Source organism: Liolophura sinensis, chromosome 11, assembly GCF_032854445.1.
Source record: "Liolophura sinensis isolate JHLJ2023 chromosome 11, CUHK_Ljap_v2, whole genome shotgun sequence".
NCBI lineage: Eukaryota > Metazoa > Mollusca > Polyplacophora > Chitonida > Chitonidae > Liolophura > Liolophura sinensis.
Window position 1 is genome coordinate 30,598,747 of NC_088305.1, and position 27,268 is coordinate 30,626,014.

At 39.9% G+C, this 27,268-nt stretch overlaps 1 protein-coding gene across 1 annotated transcript; it reads right to left on the minus strand.

The window, feature by feature from the left end:
- Window positions 1–25,974, minus strand: LOC135478014 (uncharacterized). Its single transcript, XM_064758267.1, has 4 exons — window positions 25,848–25,974; window positions 12,327–12,568; window positions 1,520–1,632; window positions 1–1,020 (listed from the first exon to the last, which is right to left on the minus strand). Exons 2-4 carry the CDS (start codon window positions 12,385–12,387, stop codon window positions 760–762), a joined length of 435 nt encoding a protein of 144 aa, XP_064614337.1. The 5' UTR covers window positions 12,388–12,568; window positions 25,848–25,974; the 3' UTR covers window positions 1–759.
- Between the last annotated feature and the right edge of the window lie 1,294 nt (window positions 25,975–27,268).

Consider the following 27,268-nt stretch of genomic DNA (forward strand, 5'->3'; position numbering starts at 1 on the left):
TTGACAAAGTTAAGAAAATGTATTTACAGTTGCCTGCTGTCACTGTCAGAAATTCAATTATTAAATAGCAAATAGCGTGAACATTAGAAAAAAGACAAGTGTCAGTTGCTGTCGTCATTAAACGGTCCGCTGATAAAACCCTACAGACTTACCTATTCTCCATGCACAACTAACTACGCTTACTTGGAATCTTAAAGTTAGTCTTTAATACGAGTTAATTATATGTAAAAGCCACACAAGTTACACTATATTTTTTGCATTGCATCTCTACTACTATTCAGCAGCATGTACATGACTCACAAATGTTAGTCGCTGTCCGTGGTGGATTAGTGACAATATGTCGCACCAGGAACGCACACAGCTGCCCCGTCCCATACGTATAAACATAGATGCATTCATCTACTGGCACATGGCTTATATACAACAGAAATATAGATCACAGAAATATCACAGATATGTTGTTGTTGAACAACGGCAAATACGCTCCTCACACAGTTCTTCTTGCATCTGTAAACTGATTAATCATAATGTCACGGTGACAGTCCACTTAATCCTCCAGCTATGGCGCTGCTGTCCCAAAAAATCTGTGACAGGAACATCGGTACGCACCACTTTGTCTTCTGTGTTATCAAACACATGCACACATTCGTAAGAAGTTGTATTCATAAAAACTCGCTTTCAAAGATCCCTGATATTGCCACAGAGATTCTTTGAGAAAATGTCATTATAGCACTTCAATGTTAGAGTTCCTCATTCTTATCATCCATGTGCAAACGTTCTTGCATATTGGACCAGCCAATATGGCGTCAAGATTGATCCCAAGAAAAACTGCCATGTAGACTCGAACCGTGCTCCGCCATTGCAGAAATCAGAGTCTTGGCAACAATGTCTCGTGACGCATCCTCGTTTTGAAAGCGTACAGTTATGGGAGTTGTCTTTGTCGGTACATCGACTAGAACAGCTCCTGACGATTGAGATGGGATTTGTGGTGTTGTTGAAGCGATCAGAATAAATAACTTTCTGAAGAGAGAAAACAAATTATGTGTAAAACGCACTGAGCATTATAGCATCGGAGAAAAAGTACTTAATCAATTGTCAATGTATACAATCTATTAAAGAGTGGGAAAAACTCTATAAAAATAATTTGTACATGCTGCATTATGGATAATCCAGTTTTTGACGCCTTCAAGTCTGGCGTCCTGGCGAAATGGGCCACTGAGAGGAGTTGTACGAAATACATAATTAACACAGATTTAATGCATCATTGGACAGTTTAAAGAGTGACTGACCATCAGTATATCAATTCTACTTAAGTTATTACTACCAGCAATCTAACGCATTAACATGACACAGTTAACATGAAAGGATCGTTCTGCTACTTTACGAATCAATAAGACGTACATGTACATGTGTGAGGGAAAAAAACTATCAGTCTATCTGGAAACGAAGCTAATGAAGCCATAGGCCAACCAAACAACACCACGAACGATTCATCAAGAAACCAACCACTAACTGTTACCTGACAGTAGCTTCCGGGTAAACATTCCTTCTGAGTGGCTTTGTAGTTCTCCGACGGGTCTAAGTAACAGTTGTCTGCTATACACTGCCAGCATCTCAGTCCAACCACACTGTCTGCAAGAACACAGACATAATGAACAGAATACATGTCGCTGTAATTTGTCTGTGAATATACGTATATATGAAAGTTCTTCATGCTTAATCATAATGTATATTTATACGTGCGGGGGCGTTCGTGGATCAGTTGGTAGCGCAGCGTAATGACCCAGGAGCCTCTCACCCATGTAGTCGCTGTGAGTTCTGCTCATGCTGACTTCCTCTACTGTACGTGGGAAGGTCTTCCAGTAACCTGCGGATGGTCGTGGGTTTCCCCAGGGCTCTGCCCGGTTTCCTCCCCCCATAATGCTGGCCGCGTAAAACACTAATCAAATAAATAAATAATAAAATAAAGAACGTGTGTGCTCTTCTTGATGCATAATTATGCTAAAATTCCAAGATACTAAGATTATACAAAAATGTACAGAAATAGGACTGGTACTTAACATAGCAAATATACGGATCACAACTTCTATTTGTTCAGTGGGCGACGTTTCGGTATACTATATACTAATACCGTTATCAAGCACAATGATCAACAATGGGTAATTAAAGAGATTGCTATGTTGTTGATTTCAACATATGAACAATGGAAGAAAGTACGTGACGTCGTACACAAGCGATGAAACAAGAACAGCTGTGGTAGAAAAATATTTAAACTATAATGACCCAAGCAAATCGTGTAAAGCGTTTCAAGCCAACGCGGGTGTAGACAAAAACTCTGCCAGTGAAACTCCATCATATATCATGTTAGTCTAATGTCATCTTTATGTTGAATTATTAGAATAATTGTGTTATATTTAACAGAACAATCTGCTGCAATGACAGAATACATTCCAGCATCACTCAAACAACAGACTTTCGGCTAAAATTACCACACTCATGTTTTACTGTAATGGCTTCTCGCAACAGAGCATGACTACGAACAAAAGCGATGCAAAATACATGGTACAAGAACAGCCGTGGTAGAATGAGCCACATAAAAGGAGACACAGTGGAAATTGTGACCTGCCTATCACAACATCATTTGCTTTGTACGGCCAAAAGATATTTTTTCTTGGATCAGAGCTTTACTTTCGTCAGTAATGTGACTGCTACAGCTCTTGTGTCATCTGGCAACGTATTTAGACTCGGTTATGAATAAGCATAATTGTCATTCATAATTTGGTCAGGTTATGTATCTGTTGAGTGTATGAAACACCAAAAAGGAATAGTCAACAGAAAACAGAACAAGCATGGCTTTAGGTCAGCAAGACGCTTATTTCTTGAGGGATCTCCAGAAGTCGAATTTCTACAAATGGTTTATATAACACTGTCCAATTAATTATATCTAAGGGTGAGGAAAAGTTCTGATCTCAACCACGACCTCTACAAAACAGTTCTCTCGGACGCGGTCAGTTGCTCCGACCATAATGACCACCATGATCATAACGTTTTCTAGGTGAAGTGATAAAGCCTTGAGTCATTGTAGAGATGGAGAGTCACCTTGCCTCGATAAATTGATGAGTTGAGATGAACCCCGATTAAATATATCGACTTGACTGGCAATGAATATGATACATAACTGGCTGATTTTTTAGAGTGTAAGGATCTTTTGATGTTAAATACAGGTAAATTTATATTCGACCATATTCTGGTATATACAAGAAATATAACGACAAAGAAAAGCTCAAAAGAATCAGTGTTAAGCTGCATTACAACTCTCTCTGTCTACTTCTCACACAAATGTATAAAGTATTATGTACGAAAATCCTCATGACACCTCTGTTTTTTGGTAATTTCGCAGTTGATACCACACACAGGTAATGACATTTAACTCACGTAAACAACCAACTTTATATCATTGATTATATCTTTATATCATTCATCGCAGGGAAAAGTCGTTGAAGTCAACCAATCTGCTCACGTATTGCGATATGCAAAGTGATGGCTTTTGAGCCAGGTACCTATTTCAAGAAAGGAAATCACAAACAAGGGTCACAAACATATGAGCGTCGCAACTAGGAACCAGAATAACCATTGTCTTTTATTGTGGTCGACATCATCACCACCTTTAGACATCCTTCAGATAAAACATGAAGAGGGGAATTATTAGATTAACCGTCGGATACAGTCAGGGTAATAATCAATTAGCAGCCTGTTACAGGGCCTATTGCTACCTAAAGAACTTTCCCAGTATCTAGGCCTCGATCAGAATCCAGGTTAAGTGAGCTACAGAGTGCGCATTCAGTCATTACTGTGTAAACTCCAGGGGACCATCCTGACATGTTCACAAAAGGACCATCGCCAATAAACTTATCGCCTATTTGGTCTCGGGTGACCATCTGCTGGACTCCATGAAGACATTTCCTGGCAGGAGGAGTCATCGTGAGTAACACTAGTCGTGGTGAAACGATCGATCAGTGTGTCATCTTCAGCCGTCACACTGTTAAGACCGGTCAGATAAGCAGCTTCTTAGGCACTGTGATGAACCACACTTCTTCATCTGCAGCTGATGTTCTCTAGATTGACCACTGTGGTCGAAGATCTTGACCCAGGTTTGACCCCTGGGCTAGACTAGCTTCAGGACTAAACCGTACCGAGGTTAATATGCAGACCAGAATTTACGCACTGAATCTCCTTCCAAAACCTCCCACATTTGAGATGTGTAAATACTGACAGAGTCTTCCCCGGGTACGAATAAACACAGTCTTCACCGGGTACGAATAAACACCGTCTTCCCAGGGTACGGGTAAATGGATCTATGATTCAAAGCAGATAATCTTATACCAACAGTGAACGAAACTGGAAGTTCCAGGTCAAAAATCACAAGGCCCATTCCCAAAATAACTAATAATACAAAGAACAAAAGAACTAAGAATGTATATAGAGCACGACATTAGGACAGAATCATGCATTCCTCTCGGAATGCTCTAGGCGACTGAGTAAAGTCAGTACTCCAATCGTGTACCATGATAGTATGGTAAGTAGTCTATGATAAAGCATGTATCTGAGTTGCGCTTTGAATGCAACTATTCGTAAATCTCATGTGGTGAGCTAATTCAACACGGTGAGTATAATGTTCCTAGCCCCAGGTTAAGCGGGATTAGGCACAGCCATAAAGCAGAGTGGATTCTGGATGCTCTGGCCACATCTGCTTGCAAGAGAATTATACTCACTGTAAAATATAAGAAACTTAGAATGAAGGCGTTTGATGGAATAGCATAGGCACATTAGTTTTTGCAGCGATAACTGGTGACATTGCTTGAAATCGTCACACAACACGCAGGATCTAACAAATGCTAGAAGGTGAGACCCATCCATCAAAACAAGCATCAAAGTATCGGGACATGAAACAAACAGAGCATTTCAATATTTCAATGTAACTAAATCGTTTCTAAATACCATTGTCAGAGGTGTGAAGGTGCGTGACAAAAGCCTTACGGGCTGAAGCTTGCAGATATTAAGGATGTTTCTGAAAAATGGAGAATTCTGTCAAGAGGTAAATAATATGAACATGGTGTAATTATGTCAGTCAAGCAATTATCAAACTGATTATGGCTGTATCGTAAGCTGTTTCTCAAAGCCATGACGGTGAAGACCGGAAATGATTTGAAACTACTCACTAAATGTTTCTATACTGCTCATTAAAACAAATGTGTAAGAGTGTCCAATTTGTGCAGCATATCCACAATGGCATGTACAACACGATATCACAAGTGCAAATTTGTGCACAGGCGTTTTTCAAGTGTAAGGCTCGGTAAAGTTATCAGTTTTGACGATAGATGAAATCTTTGTCCCCTGCTGCTTTCCATCGACTCTAACAGAGATTTGTATCCACTGTTGTTTAGTACATAGTTATTATTTGTTCTTCAGCCCATAGCTCTGTAGTTGGAAAGATTTGAAGTTGGACAGGTTTGTAGTTGGAAAGGTTTGTAGCTGAAAATATTTGTAGCTGGAAATGTTTGTAATTGGAAATGTTTGCAGTTAGAAAGATTTGAAGTTGGAAAGGTTTGTATTTGGTAATGTTTGTAGTTGGAAATGTTTGAAGTTGGAAATACTTGAAGTTGGAAATGTTTGTAGTTGGAAATGTTTGTAATTGGAAAGATTTGAAGTTGGAAAGGTTTGTAGTTGGAAAGATTTGTAGTTGGAAAGATTTGTGGTTGGAAATGTTTGTAATTGGAAATGTTTGAAGTTGGAAAGGTTTGTAGTTGGAAATGTTTGTAATTGGAAATGTTTGTAATTGGAAAGATTTGAAGTTGGAAATGTTTGTAGTTGGAAATGTTTGTAATTGGAAAAATTTGAAGTTGGAAATGTTTGTGGTTGGAAAGATTTGAAGTTGGAAATGTTTGTAACTGGAAATGTTTGTAGTTGGAAAGATCTGAAGTTGGACAGGTTTGTAGTTGGAAATGTTTGTAGTTGGAAATGTTTTTAGTTGGAAAGATTTGAAGCTGGAAATGTTTGTAGTTGGAAATGTTTGTAGTTGGAAATGTTTGAAGTTGGAAAGATTTGAAGTTGGAAATGTTTGTAATTGGAAAAATTTGAAGTTGGAAATGTTTGTAGTTGGAAAGATTTGAAGTTGGAAAGGTTTGAAGTTGGAAAGATTTGAGGTTGGTAAGGTTTGCAGTTGGAAATGTTTGCAATTGGAAATGTTTGAAGTTGGAAAGGTTTGTAGTTGGAAATGTTTGTAATTGGAAATGTTTGTAATTGGAAAGATTTGAAGTTGGAAATGTTTGCAGTTGGAAATGTTTGAAGTTGGAAAGGTTTGTAGTTGGAAATGTTTGTAATTGGAAATGTTTGTAATTGGAAAAATTTGAAGTTGGAAATGTTTGTAGTTGGAAAAATTTGAAGTTGGAAATGTTTGTAGTTGGAAAGATTTGTAGTTGGAAAGGTTTGTAGTTAGAAATGTTTGTAATTGGAAATGTTTGAAGTTGGAAAGATTTGAAGTTGGAAAGGTTTGTAGTTGGAAATGTTTGTAGTTGGAAAGGTTTGTAGTTGGAAATGTTTGTAATTGGAAATGTTTAAAGTTGGAAAGATTTGAAGTTAGAAAGATTTGAAGTTGGAAATGTTTGTAATTGGAAATGTTTGTAATTGGAAAGGTTTGTAGTTGGAAAGATTTGTAGTTGGAAATGTTTGCAATTGGAAATGTTTGAAGTTGGAACGATTTGAAGTTGGAAATGTTTGTAGTTGGAAAGATTTGAAGTTGGGAAGGTTTGTAGTTGGAAAGGTTTGTAGTTGGAAATGTTTGTAGTTGGAAATGTTTGTAACTGGAAATATTTGAAGTTGGGAAGGTTTGTAATTGGAAATGTTTATAGTTGGAAATGTTTGTAATTGGAAAGATTTGAAGTTGGAAAGGTCTCTAGCTGGAAATGTTTGTAGTTGGAAATGTTTTTAGTTGGAAAGATTTGAAGCTGGAATTGTTTGTACTTGGAAATGTTTATAGTTGGAAATGTTTGTATTTGGAAAGATTTGTAGGTGGAAAGATTTGAAGTTGGAAATGTTTGAAGTTGGAAACATTTGAAGTTGGAAAGGTTTGTAGTTGGAAACCACAGGCGCATTCGTTTTGACGAATGTGTCATCTGTTGCGAGTTTAGCGTCTTATGTTTTCAAAACCGTCTTCATAATTGGAGTAGACCTTTACTGAAATCTTAACCGCTGATATTCTAGGGGAATCATTTTCAATCTTGAATGAGAAGTTAAATCAGAACAAACAAAAAAACAAACGAAAAAACGGTCTCGAGTAAAATTCCCGAATTATAAATCATTGTGGAGTATCACAAAATTCCAGTTCTGCCTCTATCTTCATCACATGGTCACCAAAGCGCACTAAGGATACCCGCGGGAGATACTGTATACGAGAGCAGCGATCCAGTTTGTGAGCGCACTGTTTATTGATGGTGAGGCCTCTTCCGGAAGAGACCCAGCATTATGGTGACTCTGAGGGAGAGGGTGCTGAGATCAGTGTTTAACTGCACCGCCTGTCTGCTTTTGAGCTATTCTTATTTGTCAATGTCTTCGAACAAATGGCTTGAAAGTAATTACTCAGCCTAATGGCTGATGGAGGGGGTTTTTTGCGTGAACTTATCCATCGCTGCATTGGGTAACGATTCACTTGTAAATAGAGGCACGGGTGAATTTCTCCCTGATCTAACCAGAAAATATATCCATGTTATAATTGCTTATAAAACCCGTGTATCCGATAATACAAGACTATACACCGGAGAGCTAAACCAGACCAGTGACGGTGATGTGATAATTGGCCTTTTGTCAGATTACCTAAATTATAGTTTTAGTAAGACTGTTCGTATAAATGATTAAAAAGTAGCAACTTATGGACCCTCTTACTCCCGTGGATAAAGCAAAATTCTAACATACCTCCAAAAACTTAAACACTAAGAGCAAAGGTGAGCGAAGTGTACTCAAATTGACAATCTATACACAGTTGCTGTCCTCGTCATGGACGCTGGGACGGTTTCATTTTGCTTATAAAATAGGGGGCTAGGTTGTGCTGTCAAAACGTCTGTTTTCTTCAAAATTTGACAGCACACATTTTCCGAGGACAAAGGCAAAATGAATTTACATATAAATGGTTATGCAGTTACGTGTAATTTATTTATTTATTTCATTGGTGTTTTACGCCGTACTCAGGAATATTTCAGTTAAGTTTAAAGGTGAATTATTTCCCATAAATGACATCATGATGCCAGTAGGCATTTATCCCATGTATGAGATATAAAGATGTGGCATCAAACAACAAGCCTCTAGATACTACATCTGGATGCGCGCAACATGCGCAACGATGCATTTTTTAACGCTCTCCTACTTGTAGCCCCTCCACAAGCGGCGGACTGCTGCTATTACATGCACACGATGGGAGCTATTGTCTCCCAGACACAAAGTATGAACCGAGTTCAAGAAGTTGTAGGCCTGAGTCTGACGAAATGGGCTCCGCATGGTCATCAAATTCTTGGAAACGCTACTATCTTAGAAAGCACCTTTCATGTAGGCTACAACTGAATCTACACGTTTCTTTACGAAATAAATCGATCACTTCTGACATATTTATTAGTTTGACTTACAATCATCATTCCTCTGTCGTCGCATAACTGTTATGTTGGAATTTAGAGCTCGAACTGACATGGAGAGATGCTGGCTTGAAATGTGCATTTATTGGTCACCAAGTGTCACGTGCCTCTCTCTGATTGGATGATATATTTCCCACCCATTCCATTGGTATGGACTTCCAATAACCAAAACAAAACAACTTAGACCGCTACATATTAACAAAAAAAGGACAGAACGGTTGTTTCGGTGTTATTTTTCGCCGCACGGCTTCATTATTTTATAACTCAATGTTAGAATAGAAATAAAACGTAGTTTGCCATGCTCAAATCACCAAGATAATGCACAGCAGGCGGAAGTTGTCCATTGTTTCAAAACGTGGGGCCGCAAACAGTGGACAACTACCACCTGCTGTGCATTACCTTCATGATTTGAGCATGGCAAACTACATTTTATTTCTTAATAAGGTAAAGAATGTGTAAAATAATTAATAATTTGACGTGTACGGTAGACCCAGCCCAATGGCAGTCCTTTCCTGCCCAACACATTTCAAGCCTAAGATGTACAGTCTTATTTTCGTCCCTGCCTTCGGAATGAAGTGGTGAATACTAGTAACGCATTACATATGTATTCAAGTTATAAGAAAGAGAACAATGGAAATTTGGCTTTGCCGTGACTTAATGACAAAAACTTTAGCTCTTTTATTATAGCAGATCCAGAATTTATCGTCAGCTGACTACCAACAGAGTCCATAGTTATAATGGACTTTTTACTTTAATCTATATCTGAAATTAAATTTTAAAGCTCAATCGACAGTCGTTCATTGTGGCAGATTTTTCCTGATACAACACTTGCCAGGTAATCATGGTTCGAACGGGGATCCAATAAAATAAGCCCTTTAAATCAGTTTCCGGATGTTTGAAAAACAGCCTTTTGTATTCGGCTCTGGAAAATTTAACTTCGTTATAACCCTCTTTAAAGCCAGTTCTAATATTCCCAATCTTCATGTTGTGTACGTGCCGAAAATTAACAGATTACAGAAAGAAATCGCCTTTCGCCGGTTTGGAGAGGCATGGGAATTGTGTGTTTTATTTTGACTCATCCGTGGCGCGGAGCAGGTAAATGATCGGGACATCCCCAAGCCGCCGTCTACGCTCATATAATCAATCCCTTAGAACTAATCGTGGAATTATTTCATTGGAGGAGGGAGAACTTTCCCTAACGCCCGAGGTCTATAGGGATTATACACACCAGTCAAGTCCAGCTCGCGCTGGTTTCCTCTCAGGCCGTACGTGGGAAGGTCTTCAGCAACTTGTAGGTGGCCGTCGGTTTCCCGTGGTTCATTTCCCTCCCACCATAATGCTGGCCACCATCGTACAAGTGAAATATTCTTGAGTACGGCATAAAACACCAAAGATATAAGTAAATAAGTAGAAGAAAGGCAACCACAAGCGAATGCTGCGACGAAAGAAACTTGCCATTGGTAAACATTATCATTCTGGAGAGCTCCAGTGATCACAACCAGACTTACCTGTAATCAGTATTTAGCAGTGGATAGAAATAACCCACTGCTGAATGCAGAAACGCATCCACATAACCTTTAAAGACAAGCGTCTGGATTCTCCATCTCCTAGAATCATGACAATTTGCCTTAATCTCTTTTGTACGAAATCAACATCGAATACAAAGTGTTCACCCAGCTGATTGTTAAAGAACTGCTGACAACATGTTTGGAAAAGTAAGAGCGGATGCAAACCAGATAGTACGCTATAAATAATTCAAAACCCCAATAAACCAGTCGCTAATTATACCTGGACTTGGTATAAAAAACATACACTGGCTACTTTTAACATAATTATGTCCCTATCATAAGATGAAGACAGTGCAGTCATTAAACAGCGTGGGCCAGTTGGGATTGAATTTAGCCAAGAACTTAGCTAGATATTACCGTGTTTCAATTAGCGATGTACATAAAGACACCACAAGATCACTTTTGAAAGATTGGCGAAAGTCATGATCAATTTAGTCAGGGGTAAGGAATGGTGTGTGGTGAAAATGAGTTATCGAATGAAAGACTGGCGAAAGGCATGATAAATTAGTCGGGGGTTAGGAAGGGTGTGTGGTAAAAATGAGTTATCGAATGACACCAACGGTCGGCATGGACGGGTAACAAGTGATCAAATGATTCCTTCCGGACACGCGCTGTGGTACTATTAAGTATATTGTCGGTTACATTAACTACGACAACAAGCTGTATAAATCACTCTGTGCAGTCGGTCGGTGTGTCGGTCGGTTGTTGTGTCAATCGGTTGTTGTGTCGGTCGGTGTGTCGTTGAGTCGGTCGTCGTGTCGGTCGTAGTGTCGGCCGCTGTGTCGATCGGTTGGTCGGTGCGTCGGTCGTTGTGTCGGTCCGTCGGTGTGTCAGTCTTTGTGTCGGTCCGTCGGTGTGTCGGTCGTAGCGTCGGCCGATGTGTCAGTCAGTCGGTGTGTCAGTCGGTCGGTGTGTCGGTCGATCGGTGCGTCGGTCGATGTGTAGGTTGGTCGTTGCATCGGTTGTTGTGTCCTTTGTGTGTCGGTCGTTGTGATGGTCTTTGTGTCGGTCATTCGTTGTGTCAGTTGGTCGTTATGATAGTCGGTCGATGTGTCAGTCGATCGTTGTGTCGTTCGGTGTGTCTGTCGGTGTCGGTCGGTCGTTCTGTCGGTCGTTGTGTCGATCGGTGTGTCGGTGTGTCGGTCGGTGTGTCAGTCGGTCGGTCAAATTGTCGACATCCTATCTTTTAACAAGGGACATTCACCTATGAGATCAGCTTAACGCGCGATGTTGCAACTATTGCAAATTTGCGCGTGCTACATAGTTACAATGCATGGAAAGAATTTCCCAACCGCTCGTTATATTTGCCATGTCCAGAGAGGCGGTGCTTTCGTCAGCTGATTTACTTATTTGATCGGTGTTTTACACCGTACTCAAAAATATTTCATTTACAGAGTGGGTGGGCAGCAATATGGTGGGAGGAAACCGGGCAGAGCCCGGGGAAAATCCACGGCCATCCACAGATATTCTTAATGTTCTTATTATGAGTATTAAATTCATTATTTACGATTATTTTTAAGTCGAAGGACAGAGTCGATATTCTGAACTGAAAGAATATATCTATAAAAGTGAAAATATATTTTAATGACGTCATGTTTTAGTTTTCGCGCTAACTGATAAAAGTCCCCATATGGTATGAACCTGGAGATAAATCCGTACGATGTTTATGTCAGTTCAATGTTCATTTTTAGATATCAAAACGTGGTATGGAGTCCAGTTCACCTAATGTATCTTCATAATTATTTCATTGGAATTTATATATAACTTATAAGACGGAGTAAACCGGGAAGAGGTTGGGGGAAACCCTTAAGTATCCGCAGGTTGGTGGTAGACCTTGTCGCATGCGACCGAAGAGGCATGAGCGTGGCATGAACTCTTCATGAAAGGACATAATGAAGTAAAATATCCATCTCCCATACGTGGCCCCAAGGGAGGAGTGAAGCAGATAATGTTAAAGGTGTCCGCCAGATATTAGTAGTATCAGGATGTAGACAGCGAAAGGAACAATTGCGATGAACTGCCTTGTTGTCATCGATTAGTGGGGATAATCGAATAATATCGCCGTTTACCACAAACTTACCCATTTGAGATGAGATCATCATTATAAAGAGCGCCATGAACTGTACGACTTCCATCTCCATGGCAACTGCTGTCCGGCTAATCCACTTTATCGTCGGTACTGTAATCCGATTGGATAATGCCGATAAGGACTACTCCCGATGAACGAGGAAACCCTCCAAAGCACCTAAACTAATCCGTCGCATGAATCCAATATCCAAACCTCCCCAGAAAAACGCGTAAGGCTTCAGACCATTTGTTCATCTGAAAACAGATAAATTGAAAAGTTAAAGAAGTACTAGATCACAAAAATGTATGTAAAAGAAGCCGCTTAAGATGAACTCGGTAGTGAATTGTTCACAGACAGTCTGGATGACATGGTTATTATTCATTCCCCAGTGTTCAGAGGTATTCACAGTCGCTGCAGAAACCAAGTTAAGCTTTAAGAATGCGTGATTTAACTTTTCCTTTTCAAACATGGTTCGTAACCAACCCAAAACTGACTAATCCACACAGCCAAGTCCTTTTTCAAAATACTACAGAGCGATCTATGACAGCCAGGGATGACGGTATCAAGTCGTCATACATGACATGTGTAAGTAGCGCATGCGCTCCTTGTTAAATGGGTTCCACATTCGTTCCTAAAATATCATTTTATCTGCGAAAATACAGCCGTCCGTCGGTAAAATTGTTCACATTCTATTTTTTAACATTGGCCGTTTCCATAGCCGGAGGCTTTCATCCAACTAGACATTAACTTTTTGCAATGTGTAAGAGGAATTGTGAATTTGCTCTTGTTCGAAGGGGAACTCGCAAAAGTCCTTCCCACCTGTGTCAAGACGGCCCAAAGCTGTGAACTCATATGTTCTTTCCTTTATTAGGTAAAGAGACCTTGTTGTGTGTATAAAAATGTTGTTTTTATCGCTTGAACACACCAGGTTTAGGTTCCATGAACTTGCTGTGTGGGTGAAACTACATGTGTTTTGATTCATTTAATCATTCAATCGATGTCTTACACAAACCTATGTCACTCATTCGACGGTGGTCAGCATTATGCTGGAGGAAACCCTCGACCCTCCGCAGGGTGCTGCGGGCCTTCCCGCATCCGACCACAGAGGGCGTCAGCATGTATAGTATACCCAAACGCCATATACTTATGCAATATCTAAAGTGCTAAATTTAACACACCCCACATTTGACACTTCCTTTCACAACAAGCTTGGTATTAAACCGGTTACAGACGATTGGACATGTTAGACGCCACTTTTCAGCTTAATTATCGGCGAGTTCGGAGCCGCCAAAGTTTTGGATAAGAACTCTTACTGGATTCTAGATAATAGGACTGACGGGTCGCGACCACTGTAGCTGGTTCAGTGGCTGGAGCGATACTGGGTAAATGTCACTGTACCCTTGTCTCAATTAGGGAAGACGGGATCAAAAGATTGATTGGGTACTCAAGCGTCCGTTAGTTACCGAGACGGCAGCACGTTCTGGAGCTATGTGGGTAACTGTTAGAGCATGATACAAAACATATCAAGCGTCCGTTAGTGTATCGAGACGGCAGCACGTTCTGGAGCTATGTGGGTAACTGTTAGAGCTTGATACAAAACATATCAAGCGTCCGTTAGTGTATCGAGACGGCAGCACGTTCTGGAGCTATGTGGGTAACTGTTAGAGCTTGATACAAAACATATCAAGCGTCCGTTAGTGTATCGAGACGGCAGCACGTTCTGGAGCTATGTGGGTAACTGTTAGAGCATGATACAAAACATATCAAGCGTCCGTTAATGTATCGAGACGGCAGCACGTTCTGGAGCTATGTGGGTAACTGTTGGAGCATGATTTCTGCCCGCTAATACAGACACTGTCACCTTGAGAAGACAAGATATAATATTATCTTATCCAAGGATAAGATAGTTAATGGCTTGTGTACATATAGTGATATCGTCTCTGCAACTCTGGAGGGCGTCTTTACGTTTTTACCGCTGGCAGGATCTGATCTTTAGCCGCCATGGTCTTCATTCAACTGGATTCTGGTCACTTCGGCCATTCAAACGATACTCCGTGAATTGGTCGACCACAAGCCGAACCTCGCAGCGCGCATGCGGAAAGCGGAAATCCTTTCCATGCCTTTCCTTCCAAGGAAATTTACTCACATGCATTTTATCCGGCGTGTACGCCTGAATAAGCAAGTCACGGAAGTGAGAGGCGTCTTCAGGAAATCTGGCTTGTAGTAAACATGTCACTGAGCAGACAAGCACAGCAGGCGACGTGTGGGCGTACCTTCTAGTCGGACAAACGTTCTGTCTCCTAATTCAATGCTAAAAAGCATGCCAAATCCATGTAAAATTACGTAACTCTATATGAAGCCAATGGAAACAAGCGAAGGGAAATAAATATTTTGTTTACGACACATAATAAGAAACAGCCATTAAAGTAGGATATGTTGGCTTTTTACATCAAAAGATTCTTGAAAAACTTGTCTAAAACGATGGCTGTGATTTAAAGGGAAATGAAGAAAATTATTTGAAAACAATTAGAAAAAAATAGCAGCATATATTATTTCTCTTAATAACTCCTTTATTTTATGCAAATGGTCTGGAAATTTCCGAATTAATTTCATCAATGAGATCGCAGGACCAGCTTAGCGTCTACCATTTGCATGTAAAATATGGCTGACAACATCCTATAATGCTACACCCTGATAATGATTGTTTGCGAGTTTTAACAAAATTTCCTATTACGAGATGTTTAATATTTTTATTGTAGAACACAACAACTAAAACTCTAAATTTTGACCAAAAAAAAAACACCTTAACCACTCAACCATGACAAGCTGCCCAAGTCTCCATCTGATTTTGGTCAAAGACGTTAGAAACTGCATTCGAATCTATATTGAACCTGATCTTGTGTATATGAAGTTCAAGTTTTGAATTACAGCGGATTATAACAGAAGTCCATGGACTTACAGGCTGTAAATTATTTATGAAAGGCTTTAAGCAATGAATATCGACTTAAAACCAGTAGGTTTGCCAGGTAAGTGCCGATAGGCGTTGGTTTATTCCCGGTACTCATGACCCTGGCCTTTGTCACGTAAATAAAACCACGTGAGGACGGAGTTCACCAACGACCACAGTAAATAAACTATAGGGATGACGAAGATCAAGAGCACACATCAAAGAAATATCAATGAAACCGCCCAAGTTTACACAGTCTGGCACGGCCGTATACATGGCGCTAATGATCCCCACTGATATATCATTCATTGGGTGTGTTCACAGACAAACATTGTTATATAATACTGTCCAGAAGGAAGACAGTATTGATTGTTCTGTCTACAGTATATGATGATATACAAGGTAGTTCGCAGTTTATCATGCTATAGTCGGTGAACTCAGGCTACATTCTGCCTTGGGCAACATGTATCTCGTGCGGTACAAATCGATCTATGTATGTTGTGGTCTTACCGAAGGCGTACGGTTATGTTTTGTTCAAGTCATGGTGATGGGATCTCTCACAGAAATACTATGCTGTATGAGTATGTTTGAAGTCTTAAAAGGAATTCACGACGAACAAGATTAGAACACTTTTGATGTGACATTCATCTGCTTGTGAAGTTGTCTGTAAAATGTCTCTCCAACCCATTTTTGTTTGATATTTAAGGAAATCCCCACGATTCAATGCCACTTGTACTTAGAACACCTTAGTGTTGTTTTCTCCTGGCTTTTCCCGTCCATCGAGCATCCAAGAGGAAACCCTCTTTCATATGATAGAGTGTGAAAGTTATTTGTAAATATGATTTTTAACATTTGTTTCGATTTCTCTTTAAATGTTTTTTTTCTCCTTTAATTTCAATAATTCCTGAATGTATGCTGAATGTATGAAGGAACAAAGGACGCATCAGTCAAAAAACCAAGATTTTACAACTACAGTCATGCATTAACCCGTCACTACCTTATGTAGTTGTTAGGGGGCCGGTTCCACAAAGTTATTTCTGACTTCAGTCAAAGATTAAAATTTCATCGCAACGGTTAATGTTTGGATTTTGATACGCTTTTGTAAGGAAGCACTGATGACGTGGTCCAAACGTCTCTTTTTAGAGCTCAAAAATAAGCTATAAAACGATATTTCAAATTTTAACCTAGAGTCAGACATGGCTTTGTGAATTGGTCCCAGGTGTATTGAGAATGTCTCGTCCATAACCCGGATTTTAACAGACCAACATAACAGACGCATAGCCAGTGAAGAAAAACTTAGCAATACGATGGATTTAGGAGCTGTTTTTTTATTTGAAAGTTTGTCACCTTTCAAGAATTACATAACCTTCCGTCACATTGTGCTGAGAACATATTAAACAATTTGCAAGGTACTGGGATATATGTATGAAAGTATCGCTTAGTGCCCTATCGGTTCCCAGGGCTTAGTGCCCTATTGGTTCCCAGAACTTAGTGCCCTATCGGTTCCTAGGGCTTAGTGCCCTACTGGTTCCCAGGGCTTAGTGCTCTACTGGTTCCCAGAACTTAGTGCCCTATCGGTTCCTAGGGCTTAGTGCCTTAATGGTTCCCAGGGGGAAAAATGGGTCATTTCAAGTGCTGTAACCTATAATGAACACGTTCAGTAACTTACAATGAAAGTGCATAAAATCAAGCACGAACAGTTGAAGTTCACAATAAATACATACATCGTAACCAAGCTTGATCTGCTAGGGCACCAAAGTATCAAGGTTTCAGTTCTCATAGACGCTGAAAAAGTGCCGAGAACTTAAGCTGGGACAGGGAAACTGACAGACATGGTAAAAATGTATGGCCCTTTCGCCTAAAGCTATGAAGCAGAAAATGTGTACTTGTAGAGTTCAATCTGAGAATTAATGTCGTTTGTTACGAGGATCACGTGTATTTTTTAAAGGAAAAGAAAACACTTTTTACGACTGAAATGTAGTAAACTTAATTTAACATAAAAGACTTAGGGGATGAAAAGTAAAGGCAGAGTGAGAGTCCGCAAATTGTCACACGTAAGCCGGTAGAATAAACCCTCTTTTTTATAACTGCAGGAGCTCATGTGACTGCTCACTTTGTAGTATATCACACATCCTCAGATCCATGGTTGTAAGAGGTAAAATTTATGTTAAGGATACAGTGATGTTACGGGCAGTAAATAACACGTCACTGGTTTAGATTTACTCAAAATGCTGCTGGTGTTGTAATCAGCTCAAAATGCTGCTGGTGTTGTAATCAGCTCAAAATGCTGCTGGTGTTGTAATCAGCCCAAAATGCTGCTGGTGTTGTAATCAGCTCAAAATGCTGCTGGTGTTGTAATCAGCTCAAAATGCTGCTGGTGTTGTAATCAGCTAAAAATGCAGCTGGTGTTGAAATCAGCTCAAAATGCTGCTGGTGTTGTAATCAGCTAAAAATGCTGCTGGTGTTGTAATCAGCTAAAAATGCAGCTGGTGTTGTAATCAACTCGAAATGTTGTTGGTGTTGTAATCAGCTCAAAATGCTGCTGGTGTTGTATCAGCTCAAATTGCTACTGGTGTTGTAATCAGCTCAATACGCTGCTGGTGTTGTAATCAGCTCAGAATGCTGCTGGTGTTGTAATCAGCTCAAAATGCTGCTGGTGTTGTAATCAGATTTGGTAACAATAAGATCTCTAAAGTCAAACAATCAAAAATTTAGGGCGCGAAAAAAAAACATTTCATTACAGACGAACGAAGACCTGTTTTTGGCAAGGAGCAATATACCTACGCGTTATGCCTTTTCTTCAAACATCCAACTCCTTATACACACCTACAATAAGAAATTCCTTCTTCTCTACTTATCACATGTTACCCTAGGCGTTTCGGAAACAGTACATATCGCCGTTTTATGGCATTCGGTTATGTCAGATAAACCACGAATCGAACTAAAATGAGATGAATGAGTTGCCTCCAGCATTGGGTTACTTTCTTATTTGTGACATTTATTTATTTCATTGTTGTTCAAAATCTTTTCACTGGTATGAAGACGACGGTCAGTTTAATGGGTGCAAAACACTGTAGTGTCCGGCGTAAACCAACGACTTGCCAAATTACTGACGAACTTGTGACGTCACTTGTGACGTACAGATACATACACCATATTGGTGGAAGAAAGGTGATCTTTAACTAACGTTAGACTGCGAAAGCGGCCACGTCAGCAAGGTCCAACAAGCAGTGAGAGCGGGGAATCTGAAGATTACCCGCCAAAGATCGGGCTTGAACCCGCACCTTGTGTTTCCTAGCGATTCAATGGCAAGCGTCTCTAACCACCATACCACGTCCCACTCTCTACTGATATGCGACAAGCCAACATAAGGAGCGGCTACCAAAGGAATGACTTTAGTGGGGTTGTACGAGCACCCTTACATAAGCTACTACTTCATTGTGAAACAAGCCAATACATTTAACATGGCCTACATGCGATAAATATATCGCACAGTTCTAGAAAGACTGCTTTGCTTATCTGATTCATTTATTTATTTCATTGGAGTTTCATGCCATTCTCAAGAATATTTTACTTATACGACTGCAACCAGCATTATGGTGGGAAAAAAAACCGGGCAGAGCCCAGAGGAAAAATTCCCATGAACGACCGTAGAGGAAGCCAGCATGAGGTGGACCGAAACGCACGATCGCATAGGTGACCCGCCATTAGATGTTGTTTTTCTTTTTTCCTAATCCAGGATTTGCACCTGTAATTCTACCTATATTCCTATTCTTACCTGAATATTGATGAGAGGTATCCGCAGTGTGATATGTTGTGCCAGAGACTATACTGCAGCGTAATGATCTCCTGTTTTGTCTTTACAACCGTGGGTTGTGCGCAGCCTGCGCGTAACCTACCTGGTGTGGTTCTGTAGCTAACTGCTCGTTACCTCTATATACTGGCCGTTAGATTATTATAACTCTGTGGAGAATATAGGTTAGCAGAGCGTATGGTCTGCTGCTCTGCAAAAGCTGGAGGTTTTCTCATAACATTGTTCAAACAAACTTTAGTAACATCTGCCCTACAAGACCGCCCAATACTTATATGAGGACGGAGAGTAGAATTCAGGTAGGTACACCATGTGTCTGGACCCGTTCTTCTGTATAATACTAACTACTGTCAGCACTTACACGTATCGATTTACATGCGCTATTTAAGAGGCAAGCTAACAAAAGCATTATAGTTACAGTGTAGTTACTTTGTTACTGCAAATGACAATGCGCCTGGGATTAGCTATAGGCTAATTGTACACGAAGTCGTGTCGTCTAGCGGTAATTTTCATACGTATACCTGTATACCAGTAAACTCGGTGGTGTCAGTAATTTACTGCAACTATTGCAACTTATACGGTCTTCAGTTTCTTAAAATTCGAAAGGTCATTAAATTTGGATAGTTGTCCCGCTTTATTTTCCTAGGTGATATGAGACTTACATTTGTTCTTAATGAAGGAATAAATACGGGGCTGAACTGAAGAGCTAATTTGCAAAAAGAAAGTATATTTATTTTGCAACATCATGGGAATACAACTGGATGGTTTATAACAAAGCGCATGCCAATCTCATTTACAGGGGCCTGTGTAGGCAATTATGTTCACGCAAGCTACTCACTATGACATTTTGAATAAGACATTACTGTTGGTGAAAAAAAGGCGCACCGGACAGCGCTATTAGTCCCGTATTGATCGTCATTCTCCAAGCATTCTACATGTCAAATGCTTTCGCTTGACCTCTGTCTTCATCTAAATCGACCTCACAAAACCCTGCTGTTGACAATGCCGTATCGACCTGTTGGTGCTTACAGACGTCCTGAGACCAGCTGATTCCTGTGCCTGCCTTATGCGCAGCCGTGGCTAATATCTAGGGGGGCGGAAACCGCGAAGAATCTGGGAGTAGGCTTACAGGTAGCGCGTGTCACCACTGCATGCCTTTTAATGATTCCCTGCTACATGGATATCCGTACTGCTCATATGCAAAATTGTCAATGTGACAATAATGTGATCACAAACTGGTTAAAACTGCAGCCAGGTGTTGTAAATCTGAGTACTTGACTTTAGATATAAGCCTTAGAACTGCATATCAGTTACACAGAAGAAAACTGCATCTGAATACTGCGTTCAAATTTCACACCAATTTTATTCATTTGAAAGAAAAAGTCGGAATATCTCACCATCAATTCACTTTATATCTTAACACTGAGCTTCAGCTGTAAGTTTGAAAACTGAAACATCCGTTATCAATATGAATATCCATGCAGTGTGGAGATACTCAATCAGTAACAGTCTTCTGATTAATCGATTTATTTGATTGGTGATTTACGCCGTACTCAAGAATATTTAACTTATACTACGGCGGCCAGTATTATGGTGGGCAGAAACTTCGCGTGTTGCTGCAGACTTTCCCTCCTCCGCCCGAAGAGGAAGCCAACATGAGTTGGACTTGAACTCCCAACGACCGCCTTTGTGAAAGACTTCTGAATCATTGCGCTGCGCTGGCACGCTCGCGTACTCGTCCACCGACGCTCCCTATTTTATATTATATCTGCTTAGTGCAATTCTGTCTGCCAGTCGTTAGAGGTGTTCCCACGGCCTATAACTGTTATAAGAGTCAGAATGCCCCTAGGTCTATTTTTTCTGGTAACTAAATTTTCGCCGGTTGCATTAGAGGCAACTGGCCAAAGTGGACTGCATCGTGAGCGCTAATAGCAGTAAACACCAACATCAGAAAACATCACCCAGCTATCAGCCGCCACTTAAACCTTTTTGATCCTATATTGCCTTGGGGTTACACATCTTTAGAAAACGCATATTCCGAGGGTTTTCACATCTGATGGACAGGATATGTCGATAAAAGATAAGGGAAAACAAACATTCAAAAGGTTTGAGTGAAGTGGCGAATGAACAGGAGGGGTACTTCTGACTGGTGAATATGCTGGTTTCTTTGATTACAATCAGAGTCGTCGAGATAAAGATACAAATGTGTAGAGCATACCAAAAATATTCAGGGAACGTGTAGAAACAACATAGGTATAGCTGGTCAAGTCACTGGAGGCTCTTTCTGGCCATGTTGCCGTGTAAAAACTACAAGAAAGTGTTTTGAAAGACACCTCTTGATAACAAACAAATGTTAATGTATTTTTGCTGTCGTAGATTGGGAGTGTGATGTTTTTAAAACGTCTATCGATCGTTAACTTAAAATGTCATGTTACCTTTTACACTCTAATACTGCTTAATGCTTACAGTTTAGTACTGCTGAATGTTTACAATCTAACACTGCTGACTGTTTACAGTCTAATACTGCTGAATGTTTACGGTCTAATACTGCTAAATGTTTACAGTCTAATACTGCTGAATGCTTACAGTCTAATACCGATGAATGTTTACAGTCTAATACTGCTGAATGCTTACAGTCTAATACTGCTGAATGTTTACAGTCTAATACTGCTAAATGTTTACGGTCTAATACTGCTGAATGTTTAAAGTCTAATACTGCTGAATGATTACAGTCTAATACCGCTGAATGTTTACAGTCTAATACTGCTGAATGCTTACAGTCTAATACTGCTGACTGTTTACGGTCTAATACTGCTAAATGTTTACAGTCTAATACTACTGAATGCTTACAGTCTAATACTGCTGAATGTTTACAGTCTAATACTGCTAAATGTTTACAGTCTAATACTACTGACTGTTTACAGTCTAATACTGCTGAATGCTTACAGTCTAATGCTGCTGAATGCTTACAGTCTAATACTGCTGACTGTTTACGGTCTAATACTGCTAAATGTTTACAGTCTAATACTGCTGAATGTTTAAAGTCTAATACTGCTGAATGATTACAGTCTAATACCGCTGAATGTTTACAGTGTAATACTGCTGAATGCTTACAGTCTATTACTGATGAATGTTTACAGTCTAGTACTACTGAATGCTTAAGGTCTAATACTGATGAATGTTTACAGTCTAATACTGCTGAATGCTTACAGTCTAATACTACTGAATGCTTACAGTCTATTACTGATGAATGTTTACAGTCTAATACCGCTGAATGTTTACGGTCTAATACTGCTAAATGTTTACAGTCTAATACTGCTGAATGCTTACAGTCTAATACTGCTGAATGCTTACAGTCTATTACTGATGAATGTTTACAGTCTAATACTACTGAATGCTTACAGTCTAATACTGATGAATGTTTACAGTCTGATACTGCTGAATGCTTACAGTCTAATACTGCTGAATGTAAAATGAATTCCACATGGCAAAAGAGAAATGGTAAAAGCAGTAAAGTCTCGTGCAGCAGACATATGATACGTATATTGGAACTCTGTGCTTAAGTACTTTTGCTCCAGCTGAAAATTCACCTTTAAAGTGTACGAGTGGATCTTATCCCAGTTTCACACAGTGGAGAACGACATTTTTTGTTGTACATTTTCGTACGATATTTTGTGCGTCACTGTTACCATGTCATCGTCCTATGTGTGATTATCGCACATGTACGACATCTTTGTGAAACTGGCCCCTGGTCATTTCTTTGACAAACGTAATCGTCACCTGAGCCGAGAATATAGCCACTGTTAAGTCATCATGTTCAAAAACAATGACCGATATAATTAAAGACGTGCAGCATAGAGAGTAAAAAGAGTGCAGCGACGACGGTGTGATAGCTGGCAAATGGTAACATGTAACAGGTGAAATAAGGCTCTTTGTTAATTTATCTCAGTCAGTGTTTATTCTAACTGTTCATGTGAATGCATAAACAGTAGCAATTTACACATCCCCTAGCACCCTGGATTAAGCAGAATTAGGTAAAAAATGCTGTGATCTTAACTACAATTTAACATCACTGGTCTAGAATTCCTCAAAATGATGTGTTGTCATCACACTTAACATACACTCCCAGTGATTGTATGTACTTTTAATCTAACTGTGACGCTGCAGTGTTTGTGAACTACGTCACTGCTTCATACACACCTCTAACCATAAACTGCGACGCAAAAACTGGAATGAAACATCACTGTGTCGCTGGAACTATTTCATTAAAAATGATATGGACTTTTAGCATTTCTGCTTTGTCACCCAGATGTCTACGATATGTTATGCTCGGGAAGTAATATTTTCTTTGAATTACAATGTATTTCGAATTATTCATTTAGTCCTGCATGGATGTTTGGCATTAATCAAACCACAGGGTAAACGTGTTGCCAAATGATCAAGATTGCCATCACTACTGTTTTGCTCCTGTGTAAGTCCGATGCACCTGTTTAACATTCGATAAAACAAAGCATCCACGTCGTGTGCGGCTGGACAAGTTAAACAGAACGCAGAAACTTATTCTCACGCGTTATTCTTCATGCGTTTCTTCCGACAACATGTGGGCAGACATTCTTCACCGTTGTATAGACTAAAATAATTTTCCACTGAATCAATATCATATGAGCAAAAATGATCCGATGTATGATTAAAGACTAATAATTAATAATACATTAGTAATATCACGTGACTTTTTCAGGAAGGCCCAATACCAAAGCTGGTTACACAAAAGGCAGACAATGATGATATTGGCGTCCGGTGTGAGCTGATTCAAAGTATAATATTAGGTTACTTTAGATGTATTACCTGGTCTATAGTGAGCGACAATGGTCCATTCAATACCGATATGCCTCTGCAACTGGGAACTCTTAATGCCGCCTTCAGGATCTTTGCCATTCTCTTTCAAAGAAGTGTCCAGTTATGTGTAACCGTTTACTTAGGATTCTACATGTCCTATGAAACCGTATCGTCTTAAACAAAATGTTGTTTTCACCTTACATTTAGTTAGGTAGGGCGCTGTGTTTCGTTGTCTTCTTCGCTTGACACAGCGTTGACATAATCCTGGGGGAAGCAAACAGCTGGTAAGCCCGTTATCAGTATACTGTGATAACTTAAATTCCTGTGGTGATTGTTCCCCAGATTCGGCACGAAGACACAGAGAATTAGATTGTGGTTTAACGTCAAGGGTTTGACAATACCACGACGAATCAGATTCTTGCTTAAGGTCTTGCCTATTACTTTGGCAGTGCCACCTTAGTACCGGATGGCTGTTTGACGCTATAGTAAAAAATTTCACGATACCCTATACAATTAATTTGTTTGTTTAGCAACATACTCAAGAATCTGACAATGCCCCCATTAATTTATTGGATTTCTCTTTGGCACTATGCTCAAGAATCTGACAATGCCCCCATAGAATTATCGCATTTCTCTTTGGCACTATACTCAAGAATCGGACAATGCTCCCATAGAATCGAATTATTATTTGGCGTTATACTCAAGAATCTGACAATAGGCCAATAACACTGGAATGTTTTTGAACGCTGTACTCAAGAATTTGTCAATGCCCATATGAGAAAAAAAATAGATTATTGTCAAACTAACAGAAGCAGTGCTGTACAGCTTCGTTGGTGTACATGTACCTTCACTAGGCTGTTGGAGGATGTGAGGAGACTTCGACCAACCAATATCTAAGTGTGAGGCAAACCGCCTCACTAGTCTACCAGAGGCAGTAGATACCAGCCAAGTAAAGAGCATTATCGTACTAGTTTCAATGCGGTACCCTTTCATCGTTGACAGAATCACCACTGTTCTCTTGTAATATGTCACCATTTTCCTCCTAAATCGCCGCCACAAAGGTAGAAATCAACAACAGACTTCACAACTTAGGCCCGAGTTACTTTAGCTAGGAAATGCTTCCGCATTTTACTCAATGGCTTCCCTCTGCTTAAGTTCTGTTTATTCTGTAAGCGATGCTTCGGGGTATAAATACGCTTAAGGATCGGTCACTGTGATCATTGACTGACAACCATGAGAATATTGAAAGGGAAAGTCAAGTTGTTCATTTTAGCCACATAGGTAATAAGATGAACGATACAGCTGATTAACAATTAACAATTAACAGATTAACAGACAAACAATGATGTGAGACAAGTGCCACATTCTAACAAGGATTCGGTTAAACAGACAGAACGTTACGTGATGCCAAGCTAGGTCATGTCCTTGCTAAAACCATTATTTATGTGTGGTGTATATGATTTGTCCCGTTATTCCAACAGAAAATCTTTTTGTTAAAGTAATTTATGTATTTATTTATTTGATTGGTGTTTTACGCCGTACTCAAGAGTATTTCAATTATACCAAAGCGGTCAGCATTATGGCGGAAGGAAAACGGGCAGAATCCGGGAACACACGGAAACACATGACCATCCGCAGGTTGTTGACAGACTTTCCCATAGACGGTCAGAGAGGAAGCCAGCATGAGATGAACTTGTTTTGTTAAGGTAAAGGTGTATCGTGTTGCCCATAACATAATATTAGACTGCAGTAAAATAGTTAATTGTACTATCACACGGAAAGAAAAATACAATGTTAAATTTAACAAAACACTTTTTAGACTACAGAAGGTCGCTAGAGCAGAAGCGTAAAAGAAATGCTGTCCGAATAAATTCGTTATGTTACCCACCTCGGCTTTTATGTTATTCCGAAAGAAGTCGTATATGAAAAAGGCAATTACCTGTATAAGGTGACGATATCGTCTGGGTAAGGTCCTAGATAAATCTCAGCAGGCATGTCATATCCAAGGTAAAGTAATCCCTGGTAAGAACACACACACACAACGCTTATACACTGTGAGATTCCACATGCACACACTGATTTAACCCATGTACATCCACGCAGCCTTCATACTAACTAAGCAAACGAAACTAATTAAGCAATTAAGATTTCCTGTGCCCAACAGAACGCGCTGTCTTGCATTTTTTGAACGTAGTCCCGGAATCAGCGAGCTAATGGCTCCGTGCGTGGACTCCGTTAGAGAACTCCGTGCCGTCTCGGCTCTGTACGCCTGAATGAGCTTCAACAAGCCGTCTGGTGCACACCGCCGTACAGCCGGCCACAAGTTCCCTCCGCTCTTTCACGCCGCCTTATTGATATATTATACCCGTAAATCAACCACTACTGTTTACTACAGCCTCTCCGATACCCTGGCTACCAACAATTAATGAGCCGCGACGTACTTCTCAAAAAACAGTAGCTATTTTTAACGGGTAGGATTTATTCGTCGCATTTGGTCTAAGGGTCCCATTCTACAACGAATCAACCCTTAATTGCCTTCCAAAAGAGCTCCTTTCTTCAGCAATACCGCGCACTAGTGTGTGGAGAGGGCGTATCATTGCGGGGGGCGATCTCCAAAGACCAATTGTTGCCTCGTAAATTCCCTCATAAATTCCAGCGTAAAAGAAAAAACAACCCAATTTCTGCTAAAAGAGCTGCAGACAAATGTCATAGATTGCGTGCCGATGGTTTGGCAAAATTCCATACTGTCAAAGGTAAACGCTGCCTCGGCTTATTACCGCGAAGTCAAGTGTGCAGGCTGATTAGTTGAGCAAACCTTTCATGAAAGCTGATGACTCGTTATTTTTTTCTTTTTTTATACACGTTATTATACCTTTTTGAAACCTATGCAGATGGCTTATTAATCTAAATACTTTAAATTTAATACTTATTGATTTATTTTTAAAAAATTATAATTGTTTAAACAGTTCAGTTTTTTTTTAATATTGATTTTGTAAATTTTGTTGGAGTGCATCCCTATGCAATGTACGTAAAATTGAAAACAAGAAAAATGTTATCCACGCGATAATATATACACGTGAAAAGAAACAATAACGCCTCCCACATAGCTCACACAAACAATAACGCCTCCCACATAGCTCACACAAACAATAACGTCACTCACATAGCTCACACAAACAATAACGTCACTCACATAGCTCACACAAACAATAACGTCTCTCACATAGCTCACACAAACAATAACGCCTCTCACATAGCTCGCACAAACAATAACGCCTCTCACATAGCTCACACAAACAATAACGTCACTCACATAGCTCACACAAACAATAACGTCACTCACATGGCTCACACAAACAA

Excerpts from the sequence above, each read along its gene's own strand:
- LOC135478014 (XM_064758267.1), bottom strand. The coding sequence starts at position 12,387 with ATGGAGATGGAAGTCGTACAGTTCATGGCGCTCTTTATAATGATGATC. Across the intron at positions 1,633-12,326 it reads GATGATCTCATCTCAAATGG|ACAGTGTGGTTGGACTGAGA; the intron begins GTAAGTTTGTGG and ends GTGTTCTTGCAG. Across the intron at positions 1,021-1,519 it reads TACCCGGAAGCTACTGTCAG|AAAGTTATTTATTCTGATCG; the intron begins GTAACAGTTAGT and ends TTCTCTCTTCAG.